Source organism: Rhyacophila brunnea, unplaced genomic scaffold, assembly GCF_057557595.1.
Source record: "Rhyacophila brunnea isolate RB1 unplaced genomic scaffold, BYU_Rbru_1.0 scaffold_1, whole genome shotgun sequence".
In the NCBI taxonomy this organism is placed as follows: Eukaryota; Metazoa; Arthropoda; class Insecta; order Trichoptera; family Rhyacophilidae; genus Rhyacophila; species Rhyacophila brunnea.
Window position 1 is genome coordinate 57355633 of NW_028232751.1, and position 14132 is coordinate 57369764.

A 14132-nucleotide genomic window follows, 5' to 3' on the forward strand; every position below is an offset into this window, starting at 1 on the left:
GATGGGACCGGTTAAGATTTTTATTAAATATTTCAATTATGAGGATATAAATATTATTGTATGGAAATGTTAGATATTGCGTTTCATTTTAATTGATGCTAATGTAGTATTAGGTAATAAATACGGATAACGTGATAATCAATTATCCCTGTAAGGTGTGCGCATGAGCGCGCGCACACCTACCGAAATGTGTGCGCACACATGTTTTCATCCCCCGCACAGCCCTCCCAGAAATATTGTAAAAGAAAGTTTCCTTTGCCAGATTTTGGACAGAGGTAGACTTTCGAAAAAAGTGACGGAAACACCCGAATAACGAAGGAATATAATTGAGATCGCTGAACGCACAAAATCAGGTTACGAACTAGTCAAAGTGTCAATTATTGATAATGTACTATTGGTTATAAAACTAAATGCTTCTATGCTTTCTGTACAAGATATTCATAAACATATATCTATATTTTATCAAGGAATACTTTTATTTCTGAATTTCCTATTTTTTTTATTTACTTCAAAAAATATCGTTAGTGTTGTTATTATATAAAATCACTAAAATAATTAATACCTTAAAACTATAAGTTTTAATGGAAAATTGTATTCGTGTGTTTGTGTGGGAGGGGGGTGTTAATTTACTGCACCGGGTGACACCAACCCTAGTTACGCCACTGCTCGGGTGCGTTGATGGTCCACACACTCAATAGAAAAATTTGAGGGAACGTTGGTTACTAATATGTATACTGTTAGAACAATTTTTGGCCTGATTTTTAAAAAAATATTAATCAAAATATTTGTAATTCAGTTTAATATAGACCTCATATAATAATATGATCACAAAAGACCACCATCATTCATTTCATTCAAAAGTAGCATAAAGATTCTAAAAGACTGGCCACCCCATTATTAAAGCGTTCGCTGATCAGTTTTTACAAAAATCAGTACTCGTTTTGCGTCGGTTGCGGCCGCTGACTCCAACTACAGCTAAACTCAGTTTCTTTTGAAATATATCAGATTTGTTACGAAAAAAACAGTGCCTACTGAATATTCGCGACATTTTATTAGGTAGGTAGTGAATTGTTCTCTAAATAATTATATTTAAGCCTCCATATATAAAATAAACTAAACAGTAAAATGGTTATCTACTACAATAATACTGCAAAATTGATGATTTCGAATTTGAGAAAGTTCACAGCCGGTATTAATTAGAATCATTAAATACCTGCCTACATATCGTTAAACATATTAGTATACATTGATTGATGATACCATATCAAGTATAAATATAATAGGTATACGTTATATTAGTTAAAATAAACAAGATATATGTACCATTAACCTATGCTTTTCTAGGCACCATGTAGGCACTGTTATCTATTTATACGGAAGAATCATTATTCATTATTTAATAATGTGAATTAAATACTTACATAATATATAGGTACCTTTGTTTTATTAAAATTAATAATATAATGTCTTTAGACGAAAAACTAACGACAGTATTACTACTTACGTGAACTCATATCTATCATGCTACATAGGTACTAACAGCACATAGTTTTAAATAATTACAAAATAAAAAGAGCTTCTTATATACCACGTTTTTAAATTTTCTGTTGAATCATATAAACTTGACAATTCTATGTATTAATAAATACTTTTTTTGTATTTGATAGAAATACTGAATAAAATATAGAATACTGAAATGTTATTTTGACATTTCATATTGATTTACATAGTAACGCACGTATATATTAATAATTTCGTCGCTAAGACCCCCTTAGTAACCAATAATAGCGTTTTACTTTTTACGATTTTTTTCCGAAATAACTTTCCATACAAAACAGAATTAGCTGAAAATTAATTCAATTCTGCTTAAAGATGGATAAAATTATTAAAAGAATGGATTGTCATCGTGTTATGATATATTCTAAAAGTTTCAAATGTCTATCTAGTCGGAAAATTCGATTGCAAGCTTTGTGTTGGACAAACAAGAAAAAAAAACTTGACAAACAAGAATACGAGCTAATAAAAACGTGGTAAAATACAATCGGAACCTATACGAGAAATAATATTCTTCATATCAAATTCCAAATACAGGTATTCTATTTTATTATAAAAACATCTTGATCAAAATAGTAGGTACTTACGTATATTAGAGCTCGACCATCTTCAGTATCTTGATGTCGATATTTTTAGAAAACCAACCAGTAGGAGATCGATACTTTTATGTGGAGTACAATTTTTGGTTGTGTTATTTAAAATTTAAACTGTAATATAATATCACACAAACAAACAAAAATAGAATTTATACATAGTACAATACAAGTATTTGAAATCACCCTGCAAATGTTAGCACAGTTTAAAAAACGTGAAATTGGTCTCTTGAATGGTTAACATTTTTTATTCAGTTTTGTAATTTAAATTTACCTTAATGGCCCAGGTGCATCACGTAGGTCAAAATGGAGATTTGATGATATTTTCAGAGCATAAACCTGTATGTTCCTTAAACGTTGTAGATAATCTATTTATTCTATTTATATAATTTTGAAGCCTTATTATCCTTTATATTTATTTTAAACATTTGATGACTGCATAAAGTATTTTTATTACATAAAATAGTATTCTTTTAAACCTCTCGCTCTAATGTTTTAGAATAAAGTCATATTTCAGTACATAAATGTGCAGTGGTGTTAAGATTTTTTAGATCTATTAATTTTTAAACGCATTTATAAAACCATTAGTAAAATTAATGTTAACATTATATATTGAAATATAAAAAAATATATTTTTAATCTCTGTGATCCCAAATTTGACAAGAATTAGGCATTTTATTATTTGAAAAATGGGCACGATTAACACATTTGAAGATAATTCTAAAGATATGATTATAAGCTAAGTATGTCTTTGACCATTCAAATGTGAGAAAACATCCTTCGAATAATGATTGTTTTATAATAATTATTGACCTTAGAATAAGGTAGTATTTTTTTGAAATACTCCATTTCTATTGGCTTTTCCCAGTGGCTAAGCTACAACATACGGCCGTAGCCATACATTGACAAACAATAACTAAAGTAGGGAGTAAGATCATGTTAACGCGCGTGCTTAAACATGTACAGAACCGAAAAAAAAATCGGTTCGGTACATATTCAAACACGCGCGGTAGCGGTATGTGGGCCCTTAATGGCAGTCAAGAAACGTAAAGTTTTATTTAGAGTGCATTGCGCAAAGTTTTAGTGCAGCGGCAAAATTATCAGATTATCTGGAGGAATTTTGGGGTGTCTTTGTTAGCAAATGCAATCAAGTATTTTGGAGAGTTTCTGACGCCGGCTTGGAATTAAAGTTAGTATTAAGGTAGGTGCCTTGATTTAAAATTACAATGTACCTACTGAATATGGTTGCCACTATGTAGATGTGGATGTGGAGGCTCATATACTCCGCTTAGGATTGAACATGGTAATTTAATTACTTTTATATTTGTAAATAATGACGGAATAGCTCAAATGAATACCTAAGTACATATCATTTCATCATATAATTACCAATTGTATTGAAGGCTTAAATTATGAAAAAATGAAAGCTTAATTATCGATAAAGCTTCTCGCCCGGACTTTCGCGATGAACGTGAGTTCAAAAAATCCCATTTTAGTTTCTGTGTTCCAAATATAGAACTAAAGAACAAACATATAATATAATTAAAAATGAAATTTAGTTAATAATAAGAGGTACGAGTAGCTCATAAATAATTATGAAAACATTTTAAATAAATCGTCATTAGATAAAAATATATAAGTACAACATGATCTCTAATTTTATATCCAAGGAATATTTATGTCAAACAATCGTAGAGGTACTTATTATTATGATTTTAAGTAATAATATTTTAATTTTACACATAAATTTTAAATCTAATTATGAGGGAACGCAACTGCTTTTCGACACAAGGAAACATTTTTTCGTAAAAATAACATGTTGCAATAATTACTTTTATTTATGCGATCAATAAAATATGTTATAGGTATACCTAAGCTATAAATTATTTACACATTTGTTTTTGTGACAATTTTAACTTAAATTGAAATGCTTAATCAGTCAGATATAATAATATGGTTCACCATTATTATTCCGGACATAGAAAATTCCGGGCACGAAAATTGCGAACAAAAACATTTGATGACACTCGATACATAGATATCTAGTATATCTACAAATTATATACATCACTAACGTATGGATTTTTCCATTTCATTGCATTGAACAGAGTTTCTTAACCTTTTTGATCTGCGACACAATTTAGGGTAATAATTAGATACGCACACAAATCGGTTAGCGGGCGAAATGGCACCCACGGGTACAGGGTTGGGAATCCCTCGTCTATACAAAGGCTGTTTAAAAAAACTTTCCTATAAAACATTTCAAATGTGACTTAGAATTCACTGCATTCACGTGAAATTGCTTATACAATGTATTTGTATTTCAATTTCTTAGAATTTAGATGACTTAATTAATACTTGATTATAAAATCAGAAATATTTTGTGTAGAAAGTGTGAGCACCTTTATTTCCATGGTTTAAAAAATTGTGTATTTAATATTCCTAAATCATATTATACTATCTTATTTCTCATAATCTACGTACAACTATTTAATTTGGAGTTTGACCACGCCGTCAGTTCAAAAAATAATTGGGTTTGTAAAATATAGGTACTAATATATTACTTATTAATATATTATTACCTAGCAAAGAATATTATGGAACATGCCAATGAACCTATTTTATAATATGTACATACCTATGTATTAACACTATATAATATAATTACGAAATAGTAATAATCGTGCGTACATGCACAGTTTTACACACGTTCACCTTGGAATGTTTATTATTTGTATAGGTACACTTACAGTGCCGTAGTTCGGCCTGGGATAAAAGAAAATTTACGTCCATCATGCTAGACTGCTAGAGATACCTGGCGTTCACATGTAGTTTACAGTTACGATACCAAACTCGACGAGATAGTTCAAGTAAGAAAAACATAATTACTTAAGGGGGGACATGCTCGTCGAAGGTCAAAATTGAGTTTTTATTGTATATTCAAACCATGATCCTGGACACTCCTTAAACGTTGTAGATGATCTATTTATATAATTTTGAAGCCTTATTATCCTTTATAGTTATTTTAAACATTTGATGACTGCATAAAGTATTTTTGTTACATAAAATAGTATTCTTTTAAACCTCTCGCTCTAATGTTTTAGAATATAGTCATATTTCGGTACATAACTGTGCAGTGGTGTTAAGATTTTTTAAATTTATTAATTTTTAAACGCATTTATAAAACCATTAGCATAATTTATTATGAGATAATTTTTGTAAAATATTCACGATAAAAAATTATATTGATAATCTCTGTGATCCCAAATTTGACAAGAATTAGGCATTTTATTATTCAAAAAATCGGCAAGATTAACACATTTCAAGATAATTCTAAAGATATTTATTATAAGCTAAGTCTTTGACCATTCAAGTCTGATAAACATATTATGAATAATGATTGCTTTATAATAATTATTGACCTAAGAATAAGGTAGTGTTTTTTTGAAATACGCCATTTCTTTTGTCATTCCCTAGTGGTTAAGCTACAACATACGGCCGTAGCCATAAAATGACAAACTATAATTGAAGTAGGGAGTAAAATGATATTAACGCGCGTGTTTGAACATGTACCGTTTAAAAAAAAATAAAAAAAAATTCGGTTAAGTACATGTTCAAACACGCGCGTTAACATAATTTTACTCCCTACTTTAATTATAGTTTGTCAATTTATGGCTACGGCTGTATGTTGTAGCTTAACCACTAGGGAATGACAAAAGAAATGGCGTATTTCAAAAAAACACTACCTTATTCTTAGGTCAATAATTATTATAAAGCAATCATTATTCATAAGATTTTTATCACACTTGAATGTTCAAAGACATAGCTTATAATAAATATCTTTAAAATCATCTTCAAATGTGTTAATCTTGCCGATTTTTTGAATAATAAAATGCCTAATTCTTGTCAAATTTGGGATCACAGAGATTATCAAAATAATTTTTTATCGTGAATATTTTACAAAAATTATCTCGTAATAAATTATACTAATGGTTTTGTAAATGCGTTTAAAAATTAATAAATCTAAAAAATCTTAACACCACTGCACAGTTCTGTACCGAAATATGACTATATTCTAAAACATTAGAGCGAGAGGTTTAAAAGAATACTATTTTATGTAACAAAAATACGTGATGCAGTCATCAAATGTTTTAAATAACTATAAAGGATAATAAGGCTTCAAAATTATATAAATAGATTATCTACAACGTTTAAGGAGTGTCCAGGATCATGGTTTGAAAATACAATAAAAACTCAATTTTGACCTTCGACGAGCATGTCCCCCCTTAATATAATATTATAGTTCTCATTTCTTATTAACTAGTTCTTTTATTCAACGAATAATTCACAAGATTTAAGAATGTACCATTCTAATTATTGAACATACATAATTCTGATAACACTCATGAGAAAATATAGCCGATAGTTAAAGTTTGTCGCAATTAAGCATGGCAATCATAGCAGAGTGGTAATGCACAGGGCGCGAAACCCAAGAAACGTAGGTTCGATCCTGCCGAGTGTCTTACTTTTTTCGAAAATGATTTTTTCTATTAGCTATATTTTCTGAGTGTTTTCAGAATTATGTACGTTCAATTCTTATTTCTTATTAGAACACCTCAGTAGAAGTGACAAATGTATTGTTACAGAATTGTTTATCGTTTCTGTTTATGTTTTTAAGTATGACTCTGCATTAATAGTATAAAAGTATACAATACCTTCAAATTTAAGTACTATTTTAAATATTTGGGACATAGGGGATTAAGAATAATAGTAAGTAGGTACAAGTTTCAGTAGAATCCATAATATTCAATAATACAATACAAAAATGACTGTATATTGTAATAGTATGTTTAAAACCATCTTCGGTGCCTTCATTTCGCCAATTTATTAAATCAACCAATAAACTGAATAAACTGTCAAAGTTGATGTGCATATTAATTGAGATTATTTCCGTTAGGGCCCAGATACACTACGGCACGCATTAATCTCAAATTGGATTTGTTTATCTAACTAGAGATTATAATTGGATGCATTTGGAATCAAGAAAGACCTGCGTCGAGGCGCTGTAACTGCAGTACAGTGCGTCTGAGCCATTAATCTCTTTATATCCTAATATATCATTAAATACCATTATTAGAGCTAGGTAAAATTAATTTCAATTTTTTACGAAAACTCTTTTTTTAATTTAAAAAAGTATGAAATTTTGAGAAAAAATTACATAGATATTATACGTATGTGTATAGTAGTACGCGTATTTTTTTAGGGACGACAGTTTTGTTTTCGCTTGGGAAGAAAACCGTTGAGACATTTAAAAAAATGCATAAAGAAACCTAAGAGAAACGGTTTCGACTTGGATTTCTATCTGAAATATCTGGATGGACTGAGTTATTCTACAAAAAGTAAAATACTCACTGTCTAACACAGAATAAGGGTTGAGAGCTTTATGATTGTTTTTATTTGCGATATGATCAGCTTTTATACAGAAAATAAATGACCATCCAAAATCCCAATTTTGCAACATATTACGCATCGTCGGTCCCTTTAAAAATTCTTTGGATCATCCCGGTTGAGGTTGTACTATTCTTCCGCGTACTAGCAACATTTCCGCGCGAGGAAAACTTGGCATAGGTTCTTCGGTTACATTAATCTAAGTTGTACGTAAAACATTTCACCGTTGCACCGTTCGCCGTGAGCTTTCTTGTCGGAAAGAGATGACCGCATAGTATCCGATCTTCAATTTTATTAGATTCAATATGAACATTAATTCAATTTTCATATCTGATTTTGGCAAAATTCATGAATTCAAGAATAAAAACCTAACATAACTTAAAAAATAGTCCAGTGTATCGGCTACTTTATTGTGTTTTATTTAGACATGAATTTTATGTCAGCACTATTACGACCCAGAGAGGTTGGACGGTCTTTCATATACGGCCATATATTTCTGATCCAACATTTCACGGTGAAGTATCATACGGCGAACTGCATACGTACAAGTTTCCGTACACGAGGCTCTTCACCGCTGCCCTAAGGTATTGTTATGGTCGCAACTCCGAGAAAGCCTAGTGCACTATTTTCCTCTTCTGTTTTTAGTGATCACTGATTAGATCTCTTTATCCGAGTTTTTTATGTATAATATGTAAGTTAAGGCGTGTGACAGGAACAGGATAATCACGGTAAACGACGTCATTGAACTTGTCAGAGAGAATGTTGCTTGACAGAATGCTACTCAATCTGATTCACGGATAATTGACCATAGAAGATATATTTTAATCTTAGCTTTATTTACCATTAAGATACTAGTTACTGCATTATCAAGGAATTTATATAAATTTATTGGTACACAATATCTACTGTTGTAATTTATTTAATTGGCTGGAAAATTGATGTACCTATATACCTAATAATCAAATCACAAAGGAAACAAGTACTGAATGAAACTAAAACAATTAAAAGGAATTATTAGCTAATTTTAAATATTTCAGTAAGTATACTTCCTTAGATTAATTATTACTACCTACCTAAATGGTAAAATTTCTCAGGTTGTCGTAATTTTGACCAGTCCAGATATAAAAAAATAATTACAAGATAAAAAGAACTTTTTTATACACCACGTTTTTAAATTTTCTGTTGAATCATATAAACTTGACAATTCTATGTATTAATAAATACTTTTTTTATACTTGATAGAAATATTGAATAAATATAGAATACTGAAATGTCATTTTGACATTTCATAATAATTTCCATAGTAACGCACGTATATATTAAAAGTTTAGTTGCTAGGACCCCCTCAGAAACCAATAATAATAAGTTTCCATACAAAACAGAATTAACTGAAAATGAATTCAGTTCTGCTTAAAAATGGCTAAAAGTATTAAAAGAATGCATTGTCGTCGTGTTCTGATATCTATATAGCTAGTCAGGAGTTAGTTAAAAATCTTCAATCGTCCAATACAAATCTTGGACAAACAATAAAAAAAATGTACTGGACACACAAGAAAAAATTACTACTGGACAAACAAGAATACGATTTAATAAAAACGTGGTAATAAAAGTGGAATAAGTACGATAAAAAATTTCCGTTTTATTAAATTAAATTAATTAATAAAGACAATAATTAAATAAACTGAACGTGCTGAGCAAAACCAAAATTTTCCGGTTTGTAAATTTTAAATAAGTATGGAAATCAATATTATTTTCAAGATGCACAATCATAATAGGGATTGACCAAATTTTGCATCGCGATCGACTGGTTGGGAACTATTTCTCTCTAAAGCTGTTTACATATTATTATTACTCCAATTAAGTACTTACATAAAAATGAGCATCTGAGTAAATTTAAACTATTGTTACTTTCTCCGTCCGCCTGTTATTGCAACGACAACGTCATTACTCATTACTCATAGTCATTATAAATAAGTGAGTGCCAGAGGTATATTATTTAATACACCAATGTAACATCATATCAGGTGTGAATAGGCCTTTATTAAATAAAAATGCTTAATTGGTACATATTATATAATATTAATATATTATAGATATTTTTCCCTGATATTTACATAAGTATCTACTACATTCGGTAAACCATTTAGTAGTATAATATAAGGTCAAAGCATTAATAATAAAGTAGATTACAAACATAAAACCTACAATCGATTGATCTGCATTGATAGCTTACAGTGTAGTATAAGTACATTCAAGTCCGTGGTGCCACGACCGCCTTGCTCGGAGGTCTGGGGGCGGAGGTTGGCGGTATCTTTATATCGCCGCCTTTAGGTCTTGGATCCATGAGCCGGTGCGCTCGAAAAGTTATTGTATGCGACCTGGCGTATGACACGGCGCTACGTGTGTGGCAGGGGCGTTGGACCACTTCTTCCAAGGGCAGACAAACGCATTTGTTTTTTCCTAATATAAAGTGGTGCATGGAGTTAACCAGATTGACTCCAGACCATTGGACTTCTCAGTTCTTAACCGGACACGGTGGTTTTGCCTCCAAGCTTTAGCCTAATAGAATCTCCGACTTGCTTATGTGGCGAATTGCAGGATGCCGATCACATCCTCTGGGAGTGTCCCCATATATCGGTTGAAAGGGAAGAGCTTCTCAAGTCGGTCCGACCCTCAGTTGGACCGGTCGGCCAATGCGACTTGGTATCTACGCGGGAAAATTTCTCAGCTTTTAAAACGCTTGCGGCATTATACGGCGAGCGAGAAGGTCTTTTCCCATCGAGAATTGACCGTAATACATTATATGGAATTAGGGATCACGCACATTCTAGTGCACGCCAACCAAGGTCTTGGGACGTTGCTCCTGGGACACTTTCGGCACAAATTTGAACAGCGCCTATCGTTCGTTACGCCACGGTATACGCCTGCATAACGGGTGTGGAGACGTGGCGGGTGGTGGAGGGAAAAGCAAGTGTAGTATAAGTTTATAGACATTAAATCCATTATTATTGTAATATATCGTCTTTTAATCGGTCAAAGTATGACAGAAGAAGTTTTCAACAGCAAAATAACAATAACAAAATTTCAAATGGTTTTTACGATGATGTAAATTTATACCTTCGTGTATTTTCGAGTAATAAAATTGATACAAATACATTATTTACAATGATTGTAAAATGTTTGCTTACATACCTATGTGTTAACTACTTTTCCTGTAGGTATTTGCCTACGTATATTTTAACGTTATTTTCCCACAATAAGTTACTGAGTTATTTAGATTTATTGTTGTTATTATACCAGCAAGTGGTTTCCCTTTAGGAATTAAATGCTCAAACAATTCAGTTTAATGACCAAACGATGTCGAAATAAATAATAAATGTAAGTTATCGTAAATAGTTAAATTTCCAAAATTACGTACCAATTAATTTTAAATAACAATCAGTTCAAATTTAAATCGAAGGTCAATCTGGCAACATCTGTAATAAAACGTAGCTGCAGAATGCGACGCAGGTTATTCTGCTATATAATACATACATAACTACTTATATACCTACCTACTCATATCAGAGTATTATGAATGGGTTCACAGAAGTAGTAATTAAAAAGTCATAGCTATCGTACTTATACTCGTATCACTGCTTATATTGATTATTGATTGCATTTGCGATAGTATAATAAATAATAATATTACATTAAAAAGGAGATATTACACATATCCAGAAGTGTGTATGTAGTATCACCTCCTGTAGAATGTGAGAGGGAGAAATGTGTCCACCCTCTCGCTCAGTTGGCTGGCTGAAGAGGACATCGCTTGTTGCTGGTTATGTCGGAGCGATAAAAAACACATGTATAGTTGGTTGAGAGAAAACGGCGAGATGGTTGCTAGGGTGACAGTGAGCGCTACTTTACAGTTTGAAAGTCGGGACTCAGGAGTCATCTCATCGGAAAATATTTCCGTCGCCGCTTGCCGATCTCCAGGGTCAGCCATAAGCATCTTTTTGCATTCCGTTTCCCCGCTGCAGGCGAGAAGCATACCCGGGATGCAAAAGAAACGAGGACGACCGATATTTTCTCAAAGGCGTAGAGACAAAATACAGAAATTATTCTTAGTTTTAAGACTTCAGGAAGACTTTATTTATACATTCTTGGATTGATTCTAATTCCGTCTAAAGTTTATCTATTATAACGATTTTAACACTGGTAAACTATACTGATAATTAAGAAATGATTTTAATTATTTTGTCTAATGCTTTATTATGTTGATGCTTTACAAGTAATTAGATAACTGACAAGCTAGAAGTATTATTTCTTTCAAACATGAAAGATGCTAAGATTATTGCATGGGAAAAGTGCAAAAATTTACATCAGGGGTAGTCAACCTTTTTATACATACCGCCCACTTTTGTATCTCTGTTAGTAGTATAGTTTTCTAACCGCCCACCGGTTCCACAGTAATGGTGATTTATAAATGATTTTTTTAATATATTTCCTGAAAATGTTCAATGGGCTTGTCCTTCGGCAATCGACTTTGGATAAAGTTTTGTGACACAATAAACACATTGATAGTCCAAATAGTATATTTTCTGAATTTTAAATCGTCTCGGAAATTTTATGTAAACATAATGAAAATGTTTTTAAAACCCCTACCGCCCACCATGAAAGCTGGAACGCTCACTAGTGGGCGGTAGGGAACAGCTTGACTGCCCCTGATTTGCATAAATTAAAAGGTTGAATGTGATTCTGTATGACTATACATTTGTAACAATTGATTTTAGCGTGGCATGAGGAGGCGGGGTTAATAAAATCTAGCAGGTACCAATGACTTTCACATTTATGTACTACTTTTTTCTAAATAAAATTTTCCATTTCATTTTCTATTTCCATTCCAGGTACCTAGTCATAATGATTTTTCCGCTGAAGATATTCCAACGCAACAATGTTGTGTCAAAGGACGCTTATGGCTATGAGAAAAATTTTCGCACTGCACTCCCACAAATTTTGGCTGTCGGTGTTAAGAACCTCATTTTGCTAAGTAAGTTTACGTTTACATAATCTCGCTTTATCGATTATTATATTGATCTAGTAGGCTTTCCATAATATTTCATCATCATTATCATTGGCATCTACAATCGGATGTTATCTTTGCTGAGTCCCGAGGAGGGTTTTACGAGAAATGGTTATTGACATGAGCTACGGGTTAATGAGCCCGTAAACGCAGGAGCAACAAGTCAAGCGGAAGCCCTGAGCGGTAAAAAAATTCGGGTCCCCCAAATTCAAGTTAGAAAAAGAAAAGTTTTATACATAGAAACTCTCATTAATTTATTAACATAAAATATAACAAAGGTAATAGAAATAAAATAAAAAACATATTGTTTAAATAAATTTTTGTTTTGCTTTATTGCAAATTCCTCAATTATTTTGGCATTGTCAATTCGGTTTAAAATTTCTTGCTCTGTATACAAAATGGCCATATTATTTAATCTTTCTTCTCCCATAGTACTTCTCATATAACACGCTTTAAAACAGAAAACGATTTTTTACCTGACGCATTATATAAGGGGATTGTTAAAAAAAATCAATAATATTTCTACATTTGGGAATGTGCAAGACATTTCTTTGGTGGCTCGATAGATGTCTGGTGTGGTTTTTATAGTGTCCTTGCTTTCTTTAAAAAATATTAAACATGGTCAAATTCATCTTCAAAAGTAAAAACATCAATGTCTTCTTTGCAAATATCCTTCAACTTTTTTATCGCGTTCTTTTTTTCTTCCATTGATAGATTCCAATCAAAAAAATATTCGTAAAGGCTCTATAACTATTTCATAATATGTTTGTGTTCTTTTTGATAGTTCTGCCTTAGTCTTATCACATAAATGACATAAAATGAATTTACTTTGAAATCTTCTCTAGTTGTAAATTCATGTCCGACTCTTTGTTTTCATCAAAAAACATTTTTCTTTTGTGTTGTCTGCGAGTTTGTCCATATTCATCATTAAAGAATAATCCTGAAAAATCAGTTTCCTCTTTTTCAACTTTTCCATATCCTTCACGGAAATTATTGATGAAATTTTCTAATGACTTCAGTAGGATAGATCCTTTCAATAGTTCGCATTCCACTGTTTAGTAGCGAGACCGTAATAAAGTAAACGATGAACTGCACTCCATCACAGAAATTATCAAAATCCGTCTGTAAGACAATTCTTTAAAAAGATTCCAAGATCTCGGGGCCCCACGCGGCCGCTTAGTCCGCTTACCGCTAGACCCGCCCCTGCGTAAACGGGTAATAAAAATTACACATTGCTGTAAATATTTTGGAAAACTATTACCAGACAATATTTCCGACAATACTATTACAACTTGCAGCCGTATAACTGGACAATGGGATATACGGATATACGGATATATTATAATAATATTTTCGTATATTGCTGAAAAACCGGCTACACAATTGAAGCCACATATTGACGTTGATAGGCCCCTTTACGGCACATCATTAAATTACATGATCGCACTGTGTGCGCATCCCGAGACAAAATG

The 14132-nt window shown here is 31.8% G+C and overlaps 1 protein-coding gene across 1 annotated transcript in view; it reads left to right on the forward strand.

Annotated features, from left to right (window-relative positions):
- The first annotated feature begins 931 nt into the window (after window positions 1-931).
- LOC147080001 (facilitated trehalose transporter Tret1-like) overlaps window positions 932-14132 on the forward strand; it is a 34218-nt gene continuing 21017 nt past the window's right edge. Inside the window, exons 1-2 of the mRNA XM_085955258.1 lie at window positions 932-1056; window positions 12485-12627. Coding sequence (XP_085811384.1) covers window positions 12498-12627 — 130 coding nt within the window. The 5' untranslated portion in view covers window positions 932-1056; window positions 12485-12497. The remainder of the gene's footprint in view (window positions 1057-12484; window positions 12628-14132) is intronic.